Genomic DNA, 26,083 nt, shown 5'->3' with positions numbered 1-26,083 from the left:
TATGAGGGGCGTGGAGTAAATAATCTAGTCAGAGAAAACATTGGCGAAATTACAATGACGTTTCATGAAAAGAGGTCAGACATAGAGTGAAGCTATTAGTGTGGGGTAAAAGAGAAAAATGGACAGTTTTTAGAAATTGTTAGATTCAAAGAAAAGAGAGGAGAGAATCAATGATTTTTTTTTTTAAGCCAGAAAAAGGTGTTTTGTGGTGATATAGTACCTCTTGGAATAAGATAGCCTTATATCTGGATCCAGAGATGCTGAAAATAAAAATCAATTTGGATCATTTGTTTTCCATTTTATTCTACCCAGGACAGATTGACAGGGAGGGTGTCTTGTCTATCTAAATGTAATAGGAACAGCTAAGGCACCTTTTGGTCTTACTGCAGGGAAGATTTAGGCTACTTCTTTCGTGGCTATTAACCTTGCCCCACTACACACAAATAAGCAGAGTTCCAGCTGTGACCAGAAAACTGTACCTGTTAAGGAAAGAGAGCTATAAATGCTAGAGCTTAGATTGGTCTGACTGATACATGGGTGCTTTTGTGTCAGACCCTCCTATGGACAGCTGAAGCATCGATTATGCCCTAATAGCAGTTAAATAATCCCAACACTGTAGAAGATTCTCTGAGAACAAAGCAGCCATGCTTTGCCACCCTAACCCCACATCACAATTGCTAATAGGAAATTAAAGCCTCAAATGGAACTTCAGGTGGATGACAAGCAATCTAGTGATTATTGTAATAAGCAAAGTGTTTAAAGAAAACGGCAGATTAGAAGGAAGAGGCAGAATGATACAGTGAGAAAAAAGACATACGGGGGAAAAAAAAAAAGATATGACTTTGAAGTCAGACCTGAGTTTGAATCCTAGTCATGTCGCTTGTAAGTTCAGCACTTGGCTTGGGCAACTTTCATACCCATCCTCAGTTTTGTCATGTGTACATTGGGCACAGCCTTCTTGCTGCACAAGCTTATGAGCATGTGGTAATGCTTGAACCAGAGCTTAAAACTTCAGCCACCATAACTGAATAGTAAGGAGTGTTTTCCACATTCTCAAATCAGACACAGAGCAGGCTGCTTGTCTCACCTATACCCAGGTAAGGCTTGCTCTTGGTAGCTGGCTCTGTTCCCAAATCATACTTCATGTGTGTATGCAGGGCTGGGAGGTTTTCATAGATACTCCCCTGCTTTGAGTATAAGGATTTGAAAAGCAGCTTTGTGTACCTCTGTGTTTATGTATAACTTTGAGATTTTTTTGGGAAAGAATCTGAAAGTTAATGCATTTAAATATATGAAGAATTTGAAGAACTCAGGAGTTGTGTGACTAGGGGAAGATTATGACCTGGAAAAGCTAAACCAAAATTACTTGGAACCATTCTTAAAGCTGGCTTTGAGCACAGTTTATCTTCAGGGACTAACCTCCTTCTTTCTGGACTTTGTATAGGAAAACCAAGAAGAGAAGGCAAGAATCATTATCTAAAAGGTCATGGAAAAAGTCTGCTTATGAGACTTTTTTTTTTTTTTAACCAAAGTATCCTATTGTGGAGAAGAATGTATTTCTTCAGGGATCCGTAAATATCCCCGTAAATAAAACAAAGACTCCCATATAAGCAAGCACTTTCTTTAAAATCTTGTATTTAATCTTAAAAACTCATGTGAATTTTGCATTCTCTTCTGTACTGTTTGACTTTACTGAACAAACCAGTACAGGCATGTATGGTCCCTTAGATCTTAAGGTAAAATTGACTTGTGGGAACTGGATTTATTCATACACCTTCTGCACAGTGCTGGGTGCTCCACGTATGGGGGAGCGTGAGCCTCGTTCTGATAAATGAATGTGCGCCATTAAGCTTGCAGCCCAGCCCACTGCATGGGGTAATGCAATTTCATTTTGCTGAGAAAAGAATAATAGTATATCATCATCCAAAGATTTTTTATTTTCTGTGGTTATACTGTGGCTTTCAGCATGAACAAAGCTTTTTGCCTTTGGAAGTGGGGGAGAGGGGAAAGAATAGTGGAAGGATAGAAATCTGGAATATGATGCTCACCTTTTCAACCTGTTTGGGAGGAGAAATTGAGGAGTATGGCCCAGTCATCTCCATTATTTCCATTACTGATGCTGATCACTGTTCCTTTACTTTGCCAGGGACTCTTAGGTTCATGACTGTATCCCTGAGAAAGAATACCATCCATACTTTGTAGTAGGTTGATTAGTCATAACATACTCATAGGGTTGGAGTAGGTCTTAAAAACCATTCATGCTGTTCTAGCTGTTGCAAGAATCTCCTATTCCACATGGCCACCTCCCATTGAACGCTCTCAGCGATAGGCAGCTCACTACTAGACAGAGTGGCATATTTTCTTATTAGGTAATTCTAATAACCAGGAATTCTCTCTGTAGTTTTTAGCTTTGTCTCTGGATCGATACATAATATAGGGTCTTCCATGGTCTTCTCTGGTTTTAGCAATCCCCATTTGCTGTCATCTTATGTCGAGGTTACTAGGTTTTAACTGTCATATTTACCCTTCTCAGGGAACATTTGTTCCAGGTAATTAGTCCAAGATGGTACCTGTTTGTTAGCAGCTAGGGTAGTCAGATACTTTCTATTTGACAGAAAATGGTGCAGCACAAGAAGCAGCACATTTGGGGATGGGTGAGCCTGCTGACTGAAGTAAGCTTGGTTTATTCTTGTTTTCTCCACCACCTCCCCAAACATCTGTGAATTCCTCTTCCTGCCAACCCATGGAAATGTGCTGTCTCAGTGCTCCTTTATTTTCTTCAGAGACTCTGGTCCAGCTTTCTTCTATGCCTCCAGTCGCTCAACACAACAAGCACCTCTGCCATGACCCATGTCATGGATTGTACCTACTCCATGTTGCCTAGTTGGGCTTCTATTTGAGCACAGACACATTTCCACACAGTATTTCTGTGCCATAAGTGCCCCTGTCTCCTACATTCCTGTTCCTCCAGTGTTTTGCCTCAAGTAACTGACATTTCTGGCAAGGAAGTATGTCATGGAAGTCTATTTTCATTAATTGAAATATTAAAGTACAAGTAAGAATGTTTCATTTAACTAGCTCGTTTTTATTTTAACCTTTGCTCTAATTAGAGGGGTTTGTTACTTGTATGATGAAGCATAGAGGAAAAAAAATGAAACAATAGCTATTTTTTGGATTCTTAAAGTCTACTTCTCTCTGATATCCATGCCTAAAGATCCTATTCACTGAGTTCAGCCAGTTCTTTACAGGATATGCTGTTTTCCAGTAGAAGCCTTGGAGGAAGGAAGGGATATCTATGGTAGACACAAGTACTAGTTGGTTCTATTTGCAACCTAGTCTCCTCCAGCGAGTCTTACAGATCTTTTTTGAGTGATTTAAAAACAACAGTAGAACAGCAGTCCTGTTCCAGAATAGAATCTTAGAATCTTTGACCTTGCTCTTATGAACAAATACGCCAAACTCCAGCTTTCCCCATGCTTTGAAGATAAGACTTGTAGGAAAGAAATAGTTGTAGAACCATAATCCAAGTGGTATTATTTTAATACACATGATGAAAAAGCATATTTTTATTATTGTATTCACTAATCTGTGGTAAAGAGGCTGAAATAATACTAGCATAAATAAATATTAGAGCAACAAGGTTGGCAAAATAATTTGTCGAGAGCTGTTTTATAAAAGGGTTTTTTTTTCTGGTCAGATTTAGGTCATAATAAAATAGTTTTTTTTTTCTATACTGCGTCAAAAATAAACTTTTGTGAAGAAGGGAAAAAGGAAAATGTAAATTAGGGATAGAAAAAGAGGAAGAATCTGAATTCAGAAATCACAGGTCCATATAAACCTAAAAGAAAAATCCAGAAAAAGTCCAAAGACCTATTTTCTAGTAAAGTTATTAGTCCTTTTATAAGGTGGGTTTAATTTTAAAAGAAGTTATGATTTACAGGTATTTAATGAAGCTGGTTGTAGTTTCTTGAATCCATTTGACATGTAGTAGATAAGATTTAAAGGAAGACAGTGGCCACCATGGAAGTAGGTATACTCTAGAAATGTACCAAGTGAATGCTATCATTGAATTAATAGGTCCTAAAAACTCTGGTATCTTAAAAAGTGCCATACGCACACACAAAAAAAAAAAACCAAAAAAAAACTATCATCTTTTAATAACTTAGTCTCATTATGAAAAAATAATTTAAAAGAAAATTATAATTACTTAATAAGATCTTGCAAAAATAGCCAAAACCAAAAGCAGCAAACAGAGCAGTGAGAAAGAATTAAAACATATGCACATAAGAAGGATTCATGGACCAATAGTACATTTATCTATTAATCATTGCTCTGCAAAACTAATGGAGATACAAAACAATTCTGAAAACACAGGGAGGAAAACTGAGGAAAGCATACCCAATGGTGAAAGCTGAAGGAGTAGATGACTAAATATTAAATATGGTAACAAGACTTATAAAGATAACTTGAGAAGCATAATTTCCATGTATTGAGTATTGTGTACTAGGTGCTGGGCACTATGCCAGGCACTTTCATGGCATCTCTTACTCCCCAGCAACTATGCAGGATGGGTATTATTTCCAGTGAGAAAATGGAGGTCAGAGAGGTACAATGCCTGGGCCAAGGTCTAACAGCTAATAAGCTCAGATTCACTAATGGATCTAATTGGGGTGCTTCCCCTGGACCATGCTGCTTTTGTGTTGGAATAGTGGTATTTGGAAGTAAGACTCATTAAAGAAGTCAGGTAATACTCTGCAAACTTCATAATTTTGAGCTAGCAACTTGAAGACATTTGATAACAGAATGGAAGAGATTTCAGATTTTTTATTTATTGGGTTGGAAATGTCAGGGTCAGAAAATGTGATTGGTTCAAGGTTACCAAGAGCTAGAGGCAGAATTCAAACTCCTATCTATTTATTTCTAAATCTTGTTTTTTTAATGTTAGAACGTTAGTCTTTTTTGTTTTATTTTGTTGTTTTTAATTCAGGACCAAAGTCCATTTTTTTGGACTTGAAAGCTGAAAACTTTAAAGTCAAATAATACTCCACTTAAGGTTTTCTGCCTCCATATAGTTTCACTTTTGATAGTTCATTGATGGTAACATACACACACACACACACACACACACACACACACACACGTATATGTTTGCTTTCAGCAATTTCGTAGTTAAAAATCTTTTTTAAATTTCAATTTTAAGAAAATTTTTAAAAATTGAAAAGGTTTGTCTTACTATTCAAGTACTCAAACGATTGGACTCAACCATCACATTAGTGATTTTCAACATTTTCAGTGCTATGATACCCTGTTATGCTCTGAGTTTTGTGCTGTCCCTGCTCTAACTTACCCATCAGTGCTGTGTGGTAGATACTTACTAATATTTAAAGCAGCTGTGAGAGTTTAGGAAACAAGTTAAAATGCTAGCAAATTAGGACTGGGTATTGTTGCATGGAGAAAAATTGCCTTTCTTGTGTAAAAGCAATTATTTTAACATGGCGGGATATAAACCTTTGATTGGGTATACCATGTAAATACATTTATATAGATGACTCTTATTATTAAATTTATGTGTATTCACTGGAGAACACATCTGAAAAATTAGAATGTGATTTGATCAGGTAACAGTCTTCCCCAAGATGCTGTAAGCATGATTAATCAGCAACTCACATTTGCCATTCTTCTGATCATACGTTGATCCTCTTAGAATAATGATTTTAAATTAAAGGGAGTTAGCTCAAGGGGAAAAATAAATATACAGGTATCTTCTGCTTTTCGAAAATTTGCATTATACCACTTTGCTTTATGGAAGACCTATATTAGTACCTATTTTTGCTAACAGAAAGAAATCTGAAGAGGATTTTCACTTTTAGGGAAAAAATGTGAAAAGGGAAAATTGCATTCAGCATTTGTTTCGCAGTGAGCTCTTGTAGAGGCAGCACGTACCCTGAGCTTCTCTCCCTGGAACCATGCTCAGCATCAAGCCGTCATAGCTTTGAACTGTGTTTGAGAGCATCTGTACTTTATTTTATCTTGATTTATTTTGTGCATCCATTAACAAGATGTGTCCTGAGGTATCAGAAAAGCCTTAAGAGGGGTTACTTTTTGGGTCCGGAAATATTCAAAAATTTTCCATGTAAATTAATGGCAGTTTCTTTTTTGCTTTACAGCATTTTGGCTAACAAAAGATTTCATGGGAAGGCTGTACTTTTAGATAGCTGGGGAAACCTATACGTGGTCTGATACTCATATAGACGGCAATGGGAATCTCAATTAGGTTTTTCATCTCAGTCCATGATGTTTGGCCCAGCTCGCTGGAATTAAAACCTGTGCTCCTATACCCCAGAATTGTTAGTCTCTTCCATAATAAGATGGGACTTAATTTTTTATGGTCTCAGTAAAACATTCAAATAATTACATAGTCCCATTCATACATAGCTCTTTTCCAAATGGCAGGATGTATCACAAAGTGAGTAACAGTGATTCTGGGGAAGAATATGATTAATTGCCTCATCTTGAGGAGTGAAGGTCCTGGAGAACTCCACTTCTCCTAGATCAACTTCCTCTGGCACTTTTAGATCAGTGTCAAATGTAACTGATCCTACCTCCGTTCATCCATATTCCCTGGACTTGATCTGTACCTGAGGTTTAGATTTATTCATATTGATATCATCCTGGTTCAGATCTCTAGGTTTGTTTTGAAAAGAATTTCCTTCCTTCTTCCTCCTCTTCTTTTTCCTTTGGACTCCTAGACACCTTATTCTGAAGTCCAAACATTTTATCCTCAGTTTCCCAAGCATCCCAGGCAGTAGTTTCCAAATTAGGATTTGCCTCATAATCCTCTGGGGGAACTTGTAAAAGCAACAGTTCTCAGATTTTAGTCTGATTGGAATCTTTCTAGCTGCAAAAGATAACAGAAGAATAGCCAGAAACTATTTATTCATTCATTTGTTCATTCAGCAATTTTTGAATGGAAAAAATTCAGTGCAATTGTATCTGGCTGTGTACTAGGTGCTTAAGAAGATCCAGATGTAAATGGAAATGGGTTTTGCCTTTAAGGGATTTATGGTCCCTTAAAGGTGGGAAGTAAGTGGGAAAGATGAATAGGTAAAGAAAGGTGCTAAGGCACAGAGGGAGAATTTAATTCTGCTCACGAGACTTGAAACAGATAGTTAGGGACAGGAATTTCCTGAGAAGAGAAAGACGTTCAAAGCAGAAATCCCTTATGCAAAGGAAAGGAGATGTGAGAGGGGTAGGAGTACCATGTACTGGTAACTGCAAGGAGTTCCCCATGTGTGCAGGGAGAATGAGAAAACAAGAAGCAAAAGTAGCTATAAGTGGTAAAGGAATAACACAAGAAAATTTCCCAGAATTAAAAGACGAGAGTTCGCTGGGAGTACAGGCTGAGAGAGTTCACCGAATGTCCTCCCAATGAATGAAAAAGATTCATTCCTAAATATGCCCTATTAATCTCGGGCATCCAGAGATGAATACAGGGTCCTAAAAGCTTTCAGAGAGAAGGTAATAGTGTGAAAAGGATTAGTTACCAGAGCAGTATCAGGCTGCTTTACAGCCACATTAGAAATTAGAAGACTATGAAGTAATACTTTTAAAATTATAAGGAAAATTATTTCCTACCTAGAATTGTAAACTCAGCCAGGCTACCAATGAAGACATTTTAGGACACACAGATTCTCAAAAAATTACATTCTGGGTACTCTATTAGGTTGCTAATGGGAGATACACACTGTCAAAACAGAGAAACCAGGGAATTCTAGAACAGAGGGGTTCTCACAGAGGAGAAGGTAAAGGAAATTTTAGGATGATCGTGAAAGGAAGTCCCAGTCCAAGTCAGGCCTAGAGAACAACCATTCCAGCCAGATTGAATTGAGATGAAGAGTATAGGAGGAATGTCTTTAAGAAAAAAATAGAACAACCTCCCCCAAATTACCTGATATTTTTATTTTATTGAGAGGAGTTTTGCCATTCTTAGGATAGTTTAATGAGGTGAATAAGTGCTAAGTATTTAAAAAGCTAAGCAAATAACAAAAACAGAGCAACTAATAACTCTGGGAGAAACAAAAAGTTGTCCAAGAAAGGAAAAGTCATTGAATCCTACAGAGCATTCCTAGGAATATTTACTTTGTCAGCCTACTATTGACTTAACTAGATGTTACAATATAGTTGGAAGCTGGGACGATTGGGCAAGTGTGACATATTTCTATGCAAAGAGGTGAAGGGGGTATATGAGAACTAAATTCTTTTTTCCACAAGGAGAAGTTAATAGATAACATCTGAAATGGAACAATCAAGAAATAGCAATATGATCACACTTTTTAGAAATACAGAGGTAAATAGCAGAAGAAAATGCTAAAGGAGTTGAAATTAGTTCCCTCTGGAGAGAGAATAAGGTGTGGGGAGGGGTGGAGCAGGAGAGTTCTATTTTTTTATTACAAGCTTTGTAGTCCCATTTTATTTTATACTTTGATAAAAATAAAAGCAATTAATAACAATATAGATGGACGTAGCATCTGTAACGTGGAGGGAATCTTGCAAGTGGTGCTTTGCCTTTTATTGAACAAACTTCTTAGCTTGCATATTCTATGTACCTACCTTTGGCACATTCCTAAATTTTTTCCAAACTTTCTTCTTTTCTATGATTAACTGAATGTGAACTGAAACAAAAGTTAGTAAGGTGAATTGTTGACTTACATATGTATAGACTAAGGCTGGATGCTATGGGCTTCCCCCCAACCCACCCCTGTATTTTTGTGTAGACAGTAAGCTTTTAAACTTTAGGATAAATAAACAGTCTTCTCTCTTGCCTTCTCCCCAAAATAGAGCAGAGTTTGACTTTATGTAAGAAATCAGCACTCTTGAGGTGTCTGGCTGGCTCAGTAGGTAGAACATGTGACTCTTGATCTTGGGGTCGTGAGTTCAAGCACCACATTGGGCTTAAAAAAAAAAAAAATCAGCATTCTTCAGTGACATGATGTTCCTAAAATGGGATTGCTAGTCAGCTGCACATTAAGATCTCTGAGCCGACTGTGGACATCACTCAGCAAAGCTTCAAGTTGTTTATGAAGAAATTTTGTCAATTTTATAGATACAAACTGTCCCCTCCACCTTTTTATTTTGAAAATAATCAAACCCCACAGAAAAATGGAAAGAATAGTGAAACACTCATATAACTTTTGCCTAGAATCACTAGTTCTTAACATTTTGTTACATTTGCTTCCTCTCTATGCCGGTGCCCTGTTTTTAGAGATTAAGGAGCAGGGGTTTGAACCATTTTAAATTAAGTTGTAGGTATAATGCTTAAATATGTCTCCCAGTAGATCTCCCAATAACAAGGACATCCTCCTACTGAACCAGAATACTATTATTATCCATGGATAAGATAATAATACCTAACATATAGTTAGTGTTCAATTTTCTCTAAAATCCCAATAATACTTTTTGTAGATTTTTTTTATTCCAGAGTCCAGTCAGTGTTCATTCATTGCATTTAGTCATCATATGCTAGAAATTTTCCTTTTTTTTTTTTTTTTAAGTCTCTCATGACTTTGACAGTTATGAAGATCCCAGACCAGTTGTTTTGTATACATATGCATTTGTCTTTCTGCACCCTCACTGTGAGATTCTAGTAAGAATCTGTATACAAACTTTTGTTCTCCACCTGCTTTTTATGCAGGTTCAACATTTTAGTGCTTTATTTTCTTGCTTTCTTGTTTTGTTTGTATGTTTTTGTTTTGTTTTTCCTGGGAATCTGTGGTTTGGCATGTGGTGTAAAGAATGACCACTTACCCAGAGAATAGTAAAACTCCTTAGACTGCAGAAAATGTCACCGTAATAATCTCTGGGAGAGGTAATCTGTTCCTCTGGAAACAACATAATATTTTTTTTTTTTTTACACTCTTGGCAGGGGTTTTGGATGACTTAATATTGTAATCAAGGGCAAATTTTCTTCTCTTTAATTAAGTCCTGCTACAGTATACAGTCCAGGGAGCCACTTGTGGAAAACACTTGGCCAGCTTTGCTATCCCTGAGCTGAACGCTTGCTTTTGGAATCTAAACACTGTATGTGTGTTCCCTCTGCGGCATTTGGGCTCTCCTTGGGGCGGGATGCTCTGTTGCTTAGGTGATGTATATTTCGTGTGAAGTGAGCACACCGTGGGAGAGCCGGCATACCTCACATGCCGGGAGAGCTATGCAAGTTTGCTGTGGAAAGCATGCTTCCTGTGTGTCAGGGCTCCCTCATAGACCTGGTGACACAGTAGCCTTTAGGCAGAGCTCCTTGGGATGTGCAGGAAGTGCCGCTACAGGTTTTGTCGGGGGAGAAATCTGAGCCATTGCTCTGTGAACAGCTGTGTTTCAGAGCCTGGACAAGTTGCTGTCAACTTTTGCATGGGCTGCCGGGGTAAGTGTTTTCATTTTGATTTGTTTATAGCCTTGTTGTCCTTGTTCCTGAGTCCTCAGGGTTCTTTTTGGAAGTTTCACAGTGCTTGTTACACATTACCTACAGCAGCATTCAGAGGATTTGTTCTAATATGTTTATAATCCAACTTTTCTTTTTCTCTGTCTCTGCAGGTTTTGTGGAAGTCTAATACTTCGTCATTATGAGATGTCGTCTCTCGGTACCTCCTTTGTGCAAATCAAATTTGATGACTTGCAGTTTTTTGAAAACTGCGGTGGAGGAAGTTTTGGGAGTGTATATCGAGCCAGATGGATATCCCAGGACAAGGAGGTGGCTGTAAAGAAGCTGCTCAAAATAGAGAAAGAGGTAAGGCCTTTCCCTGCTCTCAGAACTGGTGGCGATTGCACTTATGTAAGCTTTTCCACAGAGTCAGAGGTCACAGGCTGCCGGGGACCTAGCGAGCGAGGCCTTTGGGGCCGATCCATGAGGCTGTTTCCCAGTTTCCATTCTGGGAGCCCCATAAATAGAAATCACGGCCGCATGTGCTTTAGGGTTGAGTTCTAAGGGTCATCTGCACGGAGAGTGTTTCCTTCCATGGCATGAAAGACCGAATGTTCTCTGAGCTCTCTCTTCGAGGGGAAGGTGAGGTTTCAGACCTTCCTTGGCTTCAGGCTTTTCTTTTCCCTAGGTCAGCCGAGAGGGGTCAGTAAAGAGTAATGTGTGAACATTTTATTCCCTTTTTATTTTGGGTTTCGTGAATCTGTGGTTATCAGGAGTTGTCTTTTAAAAACTAAAAAGCATTGTTTTTCTACTGAAACATAAACAATACCAGCTTCTTGGATTTCACCTCTACTTGAAGCCAACAGTGATGGTTTTTGTTTAATGAAGAATTAACAGATGCTGGACAGAGAGCTGTCTTCTTTGTAAAACCAGAAAAGGGTCTTGGCTTCCAGAGTCTGGGGCTTAGGCTGGTCCTAGTGGGCCCTTCATCTTCCTTAGGAATATGACACAGCTTGGTCCCCATGTTCAGGTTGGTACCTGGAGGATGAAGCTAATTGTGGAGCTGACCTGCAGGCATGGCGTTGATAGCTTTTAACAGCTACCCTCTGGAGCTTGTTTTGGTCATTTCTATTTATGTCCTGCTTGGGTTAATTATTGTTTGTTTTTTTTTCAATGTCTGTTTTTAAAGTGAACTTTTCTATAAATACATTTTAATCTCCCCTGAATGGTTTCATTTTTTTTTTCATTAACTGCTGTCAGTGAACCGTAGCAATTGATTAGAGAAGGAAACCCAAATGGCAGCACTTTGTGGCGTTTCCTCCCAGCAGTGCTGTGTGACTGTGTGATCACCAGCTGAGTTTCCAGTTGTTGAAGCCAGGTCAGAAGGACTAAGCTATTTCTGCCTTGGGGTACCTATAGGTTGTGGAAAGCATTAAGGAGCCCATATGTGCACAAAACGGGAGCATGCTTTGTATAGAAAGTTTCCTCCCCCTCATTTCTTGATCAACACATTTTTCGTAGTAGCCAAATAGTAAAACCATGTCTTACTCTGGATGGAACCTAGCTTCGTTTATCTAGTGAACTCTTTAGTCCTTTATAGGTAAACATTATTGTACCCATTTTATAGATGGAGAAATAGAGGTTTGAAAAACATAGTAAGCTTCCTCAGGAGGGACAAATGAATTCCAGGAAATCAGACCCCCTGTTCTGTAGTTCTCAATTCCGAAACCTGTAGGTGACCAGGTTAGATGGAAAATAAACCAATTCCATCAAATTCATATTCAAAAAAGTATATAAGCATGCTAATATTTGTAAGCATTAGGTCATGCATGCTTAAGTACAACAAGCATGTTCTTATATGATTGTTGGATGCGACACTTTTTGAGTTATAGAACAGATTTTGACAGGAAAACAGTAATTGCTGTGTTCACTCCACACCTCCCCCCACCCCATACATAGCGCCTTTGTTTTGTTTTGTTTTGTTTTCTAATCTTTAAGGAAGCTAATAGAATGACCTAGGAAAGCACAGGGGTGAAAGCAGGAATTGGAAAATGCCAAGTCCTGCTCTCATGTAGGTATTTAACCTAAATGGTTATCGTTCAGAAACTGAGTGGATTGTAGTAAACGGTAGGAGCATAACTCATAAATTTTAGGAAAAACACAAACTCAGTTTCAGCTTTGGGGCTTGGTTTAGCCAGTGATTGCCAGTGATAAAGAGACATGGTAAATTATTGCAAAGCATCCCTCCTTCTTGAATCAACAGGAGTTTAAGATGTAAAAAATTTTGGCTAGGGGTTGGGAGGTATTGGAAAGGAAGTATGCATTTCTTAGTTTGATTTTTGTTCTACTTTGTGAACTATGTATTGGCTTGCTGGCTGGGTGTTTTCTAAGTAAGATAAAAGCAGTAAGCTCTAGATGTTTTTCCAATGTGTAGATTCAGTCTTCTGTTTCTTGGTCACTTTTTCGCCAAGAAGCAATGGGACATTTAATAATATGTTTGCAGCTCATTCACGTACCTCTTTAAGGTGACTTGATATCTGATGAAATATGTTTTATGAACTTAGTGAAAGGTGGAGAAAATATTTATCAGACTCCCTTAACTTTGCTTATGTGAGGGGATAGAAGACCTTTGTTTTTGCTTTTTTTTTGTAGACCTCTGATTTAGTGAGTATGTATTACTTTTCTCTGCTTTAGTGAGTACATATTACTTTTTTAATTTAGAAGAAAAGAAAGAAAAATGGAATTTACTTAAAATCTAGGTAGTTCTTTAAAACTTAATTAAAAAAAAAACTTTTACACCTAGGGAAAACCTCCAAGAATAGTACCGTGAACTCTAGCTTATCCTTTCCCTAGAATCACCACTAATTAACATTTTTCAGCATTTGCTTTCTTTTTATATATCAAGTTGTATGTATTCCTATTTTATTGAACCATGAGAGTAAATTGTAGATGCTGTGTATATAACATCTGTATTTCAGCATCTCCCAAGAATGCAACCATAATACAACTATCAAATCAGAAAATTTAACATTGATGCAATAATATTACCTACCTCACAGTCTATATTCAGATTTTGTCAGTTGTCCCAGTAAGGGCTTTTTATGGCAATTTTTCAACCCAGGATCCAATCAGGATCACATATTGTGTTTAATTTGTATATCTGTTTAATTGAACAGTTTCTCTGCCTTTGTCTTTTAAACTTTGACATTTTTGAAGAGTATGGGATTGTTGGGTAGAATGGCCCTCATTTTGGGTTTATCTGATTTTCCCTTCCTTTTGCCTAGTTTAAGATAATGTAGTTTTGGTAGAAATATTTCATAGGTCATATGCCCTTGGCATATCTTAATGGGAGACTATGATGTCAGTTTGTCTTGTTATTGGTGATACTAATACTTTTGAACCTTTGATTAAGAAGGGTTTACCCAATTTCTCTATAGTAAAAATACCCTTTTCCGAAAACTCTTTGTAATTAATCATTAAGCTGTTGGAAGATACTTTGAGGCTATGTAAACATCTTCTTTCAACAAGTGTTACCCAATGCTTTTAGCATCTGTTGGCAATTCTTGTTTGAACCAGATGTTATTATGACATTTACTATGTAGAAAGAAAAGTTCTAGCATAAATGAGAGCCTTCCTTTCTTTACTTATTCACCCATTCATTTGTTTATTGTTTCATTGTGGACTTACGGATTCTTTTTCAAATTGAAAATGTACCATTATATTACTGTTGTTACTTTCAAGCTTAAATTGTCCCAATTGAGCAAGTAAGAGTCCCTTCAAGTTAGCTCCTTTACCCTTTGGTATGTCTCCGTCACTTTTTAGCATTTTTTTTTTACTTCCTGGCACAAGATTTTCCAGGCTCATCTAGTTCCTACTTCATTCCTGGAATCATCCATTTCTTCAAGAGTCCCTGATCCAGGGTACCAGAATTGGGACTGTGATATTTAGAAACCAAGATTTGGATACTAGTTTTGCATATTGTAGACTTTCTTTTAAAAAAGAGCCTTTATGGGGTTCCTGGATGGCTCTGTGGGTTAAGCCTCCGACTTCGGCTCAGGTCATGATCTCACGGTTTGTGAGTTTGAGCCCCGCGTAAGGCTCTGTGCTGACAGCTCAGAGCCTGGAGCCTGCTTCAGATTCTGTGTCTCCTTCTCTCTCTGCCCCTCCCCAACTTGTGCTCTGTCTCTCTATATCTCTCAAAAAATAAATAAATGTAAAAAAAAAAAAAAAAAGAACCTTTGTTCTTTGGGAGAAAGAATAGTTATAAATTTTACTTATGGAAGCATTTAATTCAAACGTTAGCTATGATCTGTGATACACTCCTGTTAGGAGTGTAAATTGGTAAGCTTCTTGGAAAGAGATTAGCAAAATGCATCAAAATTTTTAAAATATTTACTTTCTTTGAGCCAGAAGTTTTACTTCTATGACTTCATACTAAGGAGGTAGTCAGAGATATGCAGAAAGATGGCTACAGTAGCTGCTCATCTCAGATGATTAATGGTGAAGAACTGGAAACAACCCAAGTGTTCTTTAACAGATTATCTTTTAAGTTACGCTACATCTCTCACACACACACAAAGGCAAATATGGAAGGTGATGGATGTGTTACCTCCATTGTGTGAATCTTTTCACTGTGTGTACGTATAGTAAAATCATCATGTTTTATACTTTTAAAATATTACAATTTGTTGAGTATACCTCAGTAAAGCTGAAAAAAGTATTCTACCTCTGTATAATAGAATTCCATTGCATTTGAGAGAATATTTAAAGAGCTGGGGAAATGCTCATTATATATTGCTAAGTGGTGAAAGCAAACTACAAAACATATATAGTAAGATCTTGGATGTCTGCTTGGTGTCTGTATGGTGTTTTTATTTTACTTCCTTTGTTTTCCATATTTTTCAAAGATCTCACATTTTTCCCCAACATTTTATTATAAAAATTTCAAACATAAAGAAGGGTTGAAAGAATTTTCTAGTGAACATCTACATATCTACCATCTAGGGTCTCTGTCATTAATACAAATATTTTGTCACATGTATATTCAGCTGTGTATCTTTCTATCCATCAATCCATTTTGATGCATTTCAAAATAAGTTGTATGCGTCAGTATCTTTCCCCTTAAATACTTCAGCATGCATATTATTACCAGAGTTCAGTATGTGTTTACTGTTTTGTTTTCTTTTAAGGTAAAATTTACATACAATGAAGTGCACAGATCACTCAGTTTTGACAAGTGCGAACACCCTGTGAGCCATATGTTTACTTTTATAATTGGAAAACACTCAAGAAAAAAATTCTAGCTCAGTTAATCTATGTCACTTTCTCAGGACGTTCAGGTGAACTGAGTTTTATAAAACTCTTCAGTATGTCACGGATTACTAATTTTCCACCCTCAATATGTGCCTCTGAAATGTTGAATGTTTACTTTTCCATCACTTTTCTGTAGCAACGCCAAATAATTTTCCAATGGTAATTTAGCTTGTTTATGTTAGTTGCAGATTTACTTATTTTTGTTAAAAACGAGTTTTCAACAGGAAAAAAGTAATATCTTAGGGGCATATACCAAAAGTAAGAAGAGATGCCTTTACTGTATCTTTTTGGTAAATTCCATATGAGTTGAGATCAAACCATACTGCTTAGGCAGAAATCGAAGCAAGGAGCAGAGAGGGCAAGGAAAGACGTGGGTCATTGTCCTCTTTCCAGCCACTGACCTCACACAGCAGGAGTTCATCAGCCTCCCAGTCCTCATAGAAAGGCTTAATCACAACAGCTTCATTTTGCTCTTGCAATGTATTTAATGATATGTTGAACCAGACATGTCTGCACATGGTATGTTTTTCTGTCTGAGAGATGGAAACCTGCAAGCGTTTGTGTTCCCTTGATATGTGTGGGTATCCAACTGATAGGAAGAAACCAGACTTAAGTATGAGATAGGGAACATGATTCCTCTTTGTTTCTGCAGAAGAATTGAAAGGAAGCAGAGTGCTCAAGAGGTAAAATATGAGGATTCACTTGCCTTGCCTTTTGCAAGGCACCACTCCCTTTATTTAAAAAAGAAAATATCCTACCGAATTTGTTGTAGAAATATTGAAAGCCAGGTAAATTTGAGTTTCAAAACTGTTTCACACTGTAAGTATTTATAAATAAAGAGAGAAGATCAAAATGTCAAAATTGAGGGCAGAATTTGCTTGGGATTCTGCCCCTCCCCTGCTGGCAATCTCTGTCTCTCTCTCAAAATAAACACACCTGAAAAAAAAGGGGGGGGGTCACAAGAACAGGAAATACCAATAAGCTTTTGTGTAAAGGGGGAAATACCTATGTGAAATAGAAAATACAATCTTAAAATTGGCACAGAACTCAACTAAGAATAAAAGCTTTTATTATACAGACTTTATCAACATGACAGCATTTAGTGTTTCATGGAAGGCTAGCAAATATTATTATCACTTTATTAGCTCATGGGAGACCCTTTTTCCTCCTTGCAGTTCTATAGTTTTTTACTAACGAATTATTGGCATTTACTTTAACTGTAGGAATGTTGTTTTAGTATTACCCCCGTCTCTGAACACAATAGAGAGGAATAAAACTGCGTTTATTTTCTTTGTAAATCCTCTCTTTATTTAAATACACTTATAGGACCAATGTAAGCAAGAATAGCTTGCATACGTGATACCTGCTGTTCAGTTCTGGCATAGTTTCTTTAATGATTTGTCCAAAATGGTGTTCAGGAACGGCGATACAGTATTTTTAAGTGTCAGGAGGGCAGACTTCACTATATTAGAGCTAACGTTCTAAGTTGCTACTTTCCAGTGCCCACACTCTCAGTGCCTAGCCTGTTTGTTGTAGCATGTCGCCACTTCCCTAGTCTCCTCTGCTTTGCTCCTCGGCTCCGACTCACGACCCTAAAAGTCAAGACCTGAGCTGAGATCAAGAGTCAGACGCTTAGCTCCCTGAGTCACCCAGGCGCCTCATGTCTTCTTTAAATTTTTTTTCAATGTTTATTTATTTTTGACGAGAGAGAGAGAGAGAGAGAGAGAGAGAGAGAGAAAACGCGCGCGCACGCGCGCGCGCGCACATGAGCGGGGGGAGGGGCAGAGAGAGAGGGAGACACAGAATCCGAAGCAAGGCTCCAGGCTCTGAGCTGTCAGCACAGAGCCCGACCCGGGGCTCGAACTCACAGACCGCGAGATCATGACCTGAGCCAAAGTCAGAGGCTCAACCAACTGAACCACCCAGGCGTCCCCCATGTCTTCTTTAAGACAACCCCGTGTACGTTTTTTTCTGTCCCCAGTCAGAATTTACCGATTCTGGATTCTGTTCTTTTAGGCCAGTGGTTCTCGAGGTCTTGCCTTTGGACTAGAAGCATTAAGCATCACCTGGGAATTTGTTAGAAATGTAACTTCTCATGGGCCTCATGAGAGGCCTCATGTCCATCTTCTGAGTCAGAAACTCTGGTTTGTGGGGCCTGGCAGTCTGCTGTAACAAGCTTTTCAAATGTTCCTGCCGCCCTCCAGAATCTGAGAACCGTTGCTTTAGGTCGTATCTAGCCAATCATATGTCACATGTGTTTGGTCAGTGTGTCAATTTTGGTTTGAAATTTTAGGTACCTTAACTGGTAGTGGTTGTTAGAGGCTTTTTAGACCCTTCCATTTACCACGTTCGGGTGACCATCTGGGCACAGGCCCTGCTTGGCTGTGTCACTGAGCATCATGAGCTAAAAAAGGCTGACTTGGGGAATGGCCCACATCTGTGAAACCTCAGGCAGATGCCTTCAGACTCCAAATCTTCCCCCGCTCGGGTCCTCACCTGACTTTCCAGCCATGTCTTTCATGTTCTGACCTCAACTCCTGTCACCTTTTTCCATTTCTACCGTGGTCCCTCTTTCCTTCAGCCGTAACACCTTTGTCCTCTCTGGCCGGGCAGATCCTGCCCATCCTTCAGATATAATTGCTTCCTTCTCTGTGACACAGTCTCAGGTCTTACAAGCATAATTTTTCTTTTTATTCTGAATTTATTAGTCAACACCGATACCATTGATTTGACTTGTGATGGTTATTGCCTTGTGTGTGACTTTGGTACGCTGTAAACTATCGCCACGTAACTTCTCATGCCAGCGGGCCTCGTCTCCTCTTCTGAGAAGTGGAGCTAACAGCGGTACCTACATCACAGGCTTGTCAGGAAGAGTAATTGAGAGGACACATGTAAAATGTCCGGGAGAGTGCCTGGCACACAGGAAGACCCGGGTAACCATCAACTATCAGGTGTATGTTTACAATCATACTCTGAAGTCAGGATGGCAAATCGGCATCCTGTTTAGTGAAAACTCCAGTTTGTTGGTTCCTAGAACCTTATGTGGGAAAGGGGTCAGAGCCGCGTTTTCAGTCTGCAGGAGAGAGCCACGGCAGGGCTCAGTGTGCACGTGGAAGGGCAAGGATGTGTGAGGTGTCTTCCACATCCCTGTCGTGAGCTCTCTAAGGGCAAGGACTGGCTTTACCTTTGTCGCCAATGCTGCCACCTTCCTGGCTGTCTTCATTGTACCAAGTACATCACCTCTGTGAACTAATCACTCGGTTAGGGGCTTTCCATTACTGCCCTCCTCTTCTTCACACTCCCGTTATGCGATTATAACCTCCATTTGATAGGTCAGAAATTAAGGCTCAGAGAGGTTAAGTAACCTGGCTAGTATAAACAGCACCCTTCCTTGCCTGCCTCACCACTCCCAGCCCTGTGCCTTGCTCACAGTAGTGTTTGGTTGGTAGTGTTGATGTTTGGTATCCTGATGCGGTAGACTTTCGTGTCATTCTCATCCAGGAGGGATCTCCTGTATCAGTGTATCTGCATTTTGTTCATTTACTCTCTTTGAGCTGTGAGAGAGGATGGAACAGGCCTGTCTTTACTTACTGCTGATTGTGAGTTCACTTGGCTACATAGTGACAGAACTGTCCTTTTCTTTAGGGTAACTAATGTTTGATTTTTACAAGTACCCTTGCTTGTCTACCTTTTAGACTGGCATGCCATTTCCGCTTAAGAAATTTTAAACAATTCAATGTGCCGTACTTTTACTTTGTGCTAGATCTAGAAATCATCACTTAGAGAATAAGCAGTTCACCTCATTTTATCTGATAATTAATGTAATCGCCATCATCCAGAAGTACGCACGGAGCAGCTCTCTGAGACGGAGCTCCTTTCCTCGGGGCAGTTCTCTTCCTGGGAGCTTGTAATATAAGATACCCCAAAGTGAATGGCTATAGAGAGACTTAAGAAATTAGACACGTATTGAACAAATGTATCAATGAAATGAGTAAGCATGTATCACTGATACTTCTGAAGGCAATACAAATCTTATAGGAGAGGTAACCACAGGAATGGCTTCTCCTAGAACCAGGAGTTTAGAAAATCACCTGAATCATAAATAATGTTCTTATCATGGTATGTGACATGTGGTTACATTAAGACAAATATCACTCTTTGCTATTTTTCAGATTAATGATATGACCAGAGAAATGTTTTGTTTGCAAGAGAAAGCCCTTATCCTTTTATTTTAGTTAAACAAATTTTAAATCCTTTCAAAACTTTGTTAGATTACATGTTTACTTGCACTTAGAAGTTATTTTTGTTTTGCCATGTGAGGAACATTATTGCAACTGTTATTTCAGCTTTTCATTAAAGTACTGATCTCAGTATATTAAGCAATAAACGTTTCAGTTAATCAGTTAATTACTATCCAGCCATGTTCTAAATATTGTGCTGAAATCAAACCAATGAATGTATTCCAATAAAAATGTTATATCCTGACTGGTGTTATACAAAGCTAGGCTCTTGCTTCATAAAAATAGTTTGAAGCACAAATTGAATTTCTGAGAAATTCAAAGCTTAATACAGAGAGAAAAACTGAAAGATTGAAGGAGAGGAAGAGCTATCCATAAGTATTCCAGATAGTTTCAAAAGAGATACGATTGGCTGTCAGTCTTCAGAATAGAAGTATCTCACTTGGGTATTAAAAAGGTACCTAGATTTTTCTTCTCTGCTTTCCAGTGAAGACAGGAAGTCACATGAAATTATCCAAGATAGAGACCATTTTCTTAATTTGTCTCCCCCCTACTCAGGCTTAATTCCTGCTCCTAGTTAGGACATCCAGTTTCTGTTTGAATACTGCCTTTGGTGACATATGAGATGCAGGCTGTTCAATTTTGGAGCAGTTTAATTCTTAGAAAGTTCTTTATAATGTAACTTCCAGGCATCGCTGTTGGACCCTGGCTCTCAGAACAAATTTTACCCTCTTCTGTATGTCAGCTTCTTGATGAGCACAAGTTCTATATCGTATTGATGTTTATATTTCCTGAGCTCGCTATAAGCAATCAATAAGTGTATAGGGCATAAATAAACAGTAAACATGGTGATCACCCTTCAACTTTCTTCTTTTGTAAGATTTACAGAAAGGTTCTGCTATTCCTGAATCCACAGAAAAGAACACAGTTCGCCATTCCTAGTCTACTACATAGCCTTTCTTTCTTCATGTTTGGCTGACTTTTTGAGTTCTTAATAAATTCGTTTGTCTTTCAATGAAAAGTTCTGTTCTATAACAGCTAGGAAGGATTTTCCTGGCCATGTTCTTACTTTTTTTTTTTTTTTTTTTTTTTTACATGTTTCCAAAAAAGGAATCCAAGATCCTTTTTCTTAGCTCTGCTAATATCAGATGTTCACTGATTGATGACCTGAGAAAAATTAAGGTGTCCTAAATGAAATGAGACTGCCAGAGTCTTAATGACTTGAAAATATGACTTTTATCCCTGTTGCTGTTCTTCAGAAAATAGTGCTTGGTAAAATTAGCTACTTAGAGCAGCTATACTGATAAGGAAGAAAATGTCTGGTGAGTGTTTGTGTAGGCTCTGTTAAAGAATGAGAGGACTCTATGCCTGCTCTGCTTTTAAAGAGAGGTAGTAAGCGATTAATGAATATAATCCGTTTAAATCACTAAGTTAAAAAAATTTTTTTAACATTTATTTTTGAGAGAGACAGAGCAGGAGCAGGAGAGGGGTAGAGACAGAAGGAGACACAGAATCCGAAGCAGGCTCCAGGCTCTAGGCTCTGAGCTGTCAGCACAGAGCCCGACGCGGGGCTCGAACTCATGGACCGCGAGATCATGACCTGCCGAAGTCAGACGCTTAACTGATTGAGCTGCCTGGGTGCCCTTAAACTCACTAAATTTTTAAAACCTGTAGAACTGTGCTTCCTTTAGTAGGAAACTGAATTGCCTTTGTTATTAGAACTATAGTTGTAGAGTCTATCTTAAGCAGTGGGTATTCATTTTTATATCATTGGATGGGTATTTTAAAATACAGTACAAAGTTTAGTTGGCATCTAAACTGACTTTTCCTGAACTAATTAAACTGTGGACAAATCGTTAACGTTGTGAAAATGGATAGCTTCTTCCCTTCAAAAGTCGCAGGACAGTTTCATAACCACGAGTTAAGGCCCCTGTGTGTAATTTGCATTCTTCCTTGGGAAAAAGTTTATCTTCAGAAGAACCTGGGAACTGTCACTAAGGCCAGAGTACATGTCTCAGAACAAGAGGACATGTGGGAAACCCTGGTTCTAGATAAACTCACCTCAAGTGCTGATCACCCCAAGAGCAGAATTTAGTAAGAGATTAAGAAATTAACATTAACTGGATATGGGGGTGTGGAATGTTAAAAAATACATACTCTGCCTTGTTTTGAAAACAATTTAAGATTGTTAGGTAGAATAAGTATATTTTTCAGGTTCCAGGGAAGACCCTATGAGCCCCCCAAATCTCCCTTTCCTAAATGTACAGTAAAGAAATAGAAGAAAATTGACATTTCTTGAGTTCCTGTTAATTTATGGCTGCTATTCTAAGCAGTTGGCATATTCTATTTAATCCTATTGCTAATACCTCAAATTTTAGTGTTGCAATTTCACTCTTTAAGATAGTTTCCCCTAATAAAAATGCAAACAACACTGAGAAGGGTAACTCAACATGTTAGTAATACCTCAGAGTGAGTGACATATGTGTTGTTGGTGTTGTTGTTTTTCCCCTGAGCACATGGTTTTCTAGGTGGGGGATGTATAATTGTTGCTGTAAGAGACTGTGACCTGAACAGATTACTGGGAAATCTCCTTTTTGATATTCTGTCATCCAACAAATATTATTACATGCTAGGCACGATTTTAGATACTGGAGCCTTCTCGGTAATAGACAAAAATTCATGTCCTTTTAGAGCTTACCTTCAAATGTGAAAATAAAAAAAAATTAAGTTGTATGTTAAAACATAAAGACACTCACCCCTTTTATTTTTTAATTTTTTTTTTAAACGTTTTATTTATTTTTGAGACAGAGAGAGACAGAGCATGAACGGGGGAGGGGCAGAGAGAGAGGGAGACACAGAATCGGAAGCAGGCTCCAGGCTCTGACCCATCAGCCCAGAGCCCGACGCGGGGTTTGAACTCGCGGACCATGAGATCGTGACCTGAGCTGAAGTCGGATGCTTAACTGACTGAGCCACCCAGGCGCCCCGACACTCACCCCTTTTAAATATGGGCTGAATTTAGTGACTCACTTGCAAAGACTGGAGTATAAGAAAGGGAAAACTAGTAACTTTAGGCTTTAGTAACTTTACAGTGGACGCCTGGCAGATGCCATCTTAACCAAGCGATCTGGGTTAGCATCGCTAGTGATAAGCCACATCAGCACATGCATCCCCTTGTGGTGTGATGAGAAAAGCACCTCATCTCTGCAGTCTTCTTCCCCAAAACCTGTAATCCCAGTCTAGTCATGAGGAAAACCCCAGATAAACCCAAACTAATAGACATTCTACAAAATACTTGGCCCCTGCCTCTCAAGGCTATTAACAGAAAGTGTCGCAATCCAGAAGAGATTAAGGAGGCCTGGTCACCAAACATTTGGTATCCTGAATTGGATTCTAGAACAGGGGGGAAAAAAAGGCACTGGTAGAGAAAATGGTGAAATCCAAATAAAATCTGGAGTTGAGTTAAGCAATCATGTACCAGTGATGGTTTCTTGGCTTTGACAAATCTAAGTGGGCAGCGTGTTAAAATTAGGGGAAACGAGGTGAGAGGAACGATCTGCATTGTCTGTTCAACTTCTCTGTAAAGCTGACGTTATTCCAAAATTAATACTTTATATGAAAATACAAGGAACACCACAGAACAGAGTAAGGGAAATCAGGAGTGCCAGCGTGGGGTCAGTGTTGCAAATTAGGTTAGGCAGGGGAGGCCTCTTTGAGAAGGTGATACTGGGCAAAAACTTGAAGGAAGTGAAAACGGAGCCCTGTACTTATATGCAGGTGAGACTTTCAGCAGAGATGACAGGTGGGAGCATAGTTGCTGCATTGGAGACATAACAAGAAGGCCATTGTGGCTGGAGTGGTGTGGATGAGGGGAAGAGAAACAGGAAATGGGGCCAGAGCGGTAACAAGGCCAAATGGTATAGGGCCTGGTACGCAATTCTAAGAGCTTCTAATTTAAATTGGGAGGAAATGGTGAGCAACTGAATGCTTTGGGTTTGTACAGTGAAATTATTTGATTTATGTTTTAATATGGCCACTCTGGATACTCTGTAAGAAAAGACCATAAGGGCAGAGGCAGGGGCAGAAAGACCAGATAAGATTATAATCCAAATGAGAGGTTTTTGTGTCTGGGGCCAGGAAGGTTACAGTGCAGGCAGTAAGAAGTGGTTGCATTTGGGGTATATTTTAAAGGTAGAGCTAACCAGACTTCCTCACCTGTCGGACATGCTGTGTGAATGTGGAGTCCTGGGGGTCTCAAAGGCTTTGCTCTTAGGAGATGGAGGGTGCGTTTGCCATCTTGTGAGATGGGGAACATCATGCGTGGAACATATTTGTGAGAGTAGATTGGGAGTTCTTTTGTCGGGGGCGGGTCCAGAGAGAGAGTGTGTGTAGGCAAGGGGCAAAGGGGGAGAGAGAGTGACTGAGACTGAGACCGAAGCAGGCTCCATGCCCAGTGTGGAGCCTGATGCAGGGCTTGAGATCATGACCATGAGATCATGACCTGAGCCGAAATCAGCAGTTGGACACCTAACTGACTGGGCCACCCAGGCACCCCAGGAGTTCATTTTTGATATAAGCAATGAAAAATTGGAATTAGTCTAAAAAATACCATTTATAATACAACAAAAATGTGAAATAGTTGGAAACAACCCAAATATCCGTCAACAGATGAATGGATAAACAAAATACTGTATATGGGTGCAGTGGAATAGCATTCATCCCTTTAAAAAAGGAAGGAGATGGGGCGCCTGGGTGGCGCAGTCGGTTGGGCGTCCGACTTCAGCCAGGTCACGATCTCGCACTCCGTGAGTTCGAGCCCCGCGTCAGGCTCTGGGCTGATGGCTCAGAGCCTGGAGCCTGTTTCCGATTCTGTGTCTCCCTCTCTCTCTGCCCCTCCCCCGTTCATGCTCTGTCTCTCTCTGTCCCAAAAATAAATAAATGTTGAAAAAAAAAAAATTAAAAAAAAAATAAAAAATAAAAAAGGAAGGAGATTCTGGAACACTTTACAACATGGATGAATCTTGAAAGCAGTATGCTAAGCAAAGGAAGCCAAATACAAAAAGACAAATATTGTATGATTTTACTTCTGCGAGGTACCTAGAATAGGCCAATTCAGATGCAGAAGGTAGAATAGTGGTTCCCAGGTGCCACGGGGAATAGGGAGTTTCATTGGTACAGAGTTTCTATTTGGGGTGTTGAACACATTCTGGAAATGAATAGTGATGGTTGTGCAACATGTGAATGCATTTAATGTCTCATACACTTAAAATGATATTTTATGGGGTGCCTGGGTGGCTGAGTCAGTTAAGTGTCTGACTCTTGGTTTTGGCTCAGGTCATGATCTCACAGTTTGTGAGATTGAGCCCCATGTTGGGCTCTGGGCTGACAGTGCGAAGCCTGCTTGGGATATTCTCTCTCTCTCTCTCTCTCTCTCCCTCCCCACCCTCCCCCCCCGCCTCTCCCCTGCTTGCATGTGTGCTCTCTCTCTCTCTCTCCCTTTCTCTCCCTCTATTTCTACAATAAATAATTTTTTAAAAAAATGATCTTTTATGTACCACAACTAAAATATAGAGTTCTGTTTCTAAAAAACAATACAAAATATTAAAGGATAAATTTAACAAAAGCACTGTGCAGGATCTTTACATTGAAAACTATAAAACACTGCTGAGAGAAATAAAAGAAGGCATTAGTAAGTGGAGAGATCTACTCTGTTCATAGATCAGATATATGCTATTAAAATGTCCATCCGTTCTCCTGAAACTGATTTGTAGCTTCAATACAATCCCAATTATAACATCAGCCAATTTTTGGTAAAAATTAATCAGCAGACTGTAAAATCTATATGGAAATGAAAAGGATCTGGAGTAACCAAAACAGTTTTGAAAAAGAATGATGTTGGAGGACTTACATAATATACTACCTTATTTTGTTACTTACTGTAAAGTTACAGTTACCAAGATTGTGTGGTATTCGTGTTATAGATGGACCAGTAGAACAGAACACAGTCCAGAAATAGATCCATATTTGGTCAATAGAATTTCGACAAAGGTACCAGGACAGTTCAGTGAGGAAAGGATAATCTTGTCAACAAATGGTACTGAATCAGTGCCCATATGCC

At 38.9% G+C, this 26,083-nt stretch overlaps 1 protein-coding gene across 3 annotated transcripts in view; it reads left to right on the top strand.

The window, feature by feature from the left end:
- MAP3K20 (mitogen-activated protein kinase kinase kinase 20) overlaps positions 1-26,083 on the top strand; it is a 187,150-nt gene that overhangs the window by 2,310 nt on the left and 158,757 nt on the right. For all 3 annotated transcript variants that reach the window (XM_049615510.1, XM_049615511.1, XM_049615512.1), the window contains exon 2: positions 10,588-10,780. In XM_049615510.1, coding sequence (XP_049471467.1) covers positions 10,588-10,780 — 193 coding nt within the window. The remainder of the gene's footprint in view (positions 1-10,587; positions 10,781-26,083) is intronic.

Source organism: Panthera uncia, assembly GCF_023721935.1.
Source record: "Panthera uncia isolate 11264 chromosome C1 unlocalized genomic scaffold, Puncia_PCG_1.0 HiC_scaffold_3, whole genome shotgun sequence".
NCBI lineage: Eukaryota > Metazoa > Chordata > Mammalia > Carnivora > Felidae > Panthera > Panthera uncia.
The sequence above is the reverse complement of the archived record's forward strand: the minus strand, read 5'-3'. Positions and strand labels throughout refer to the sequence as shown.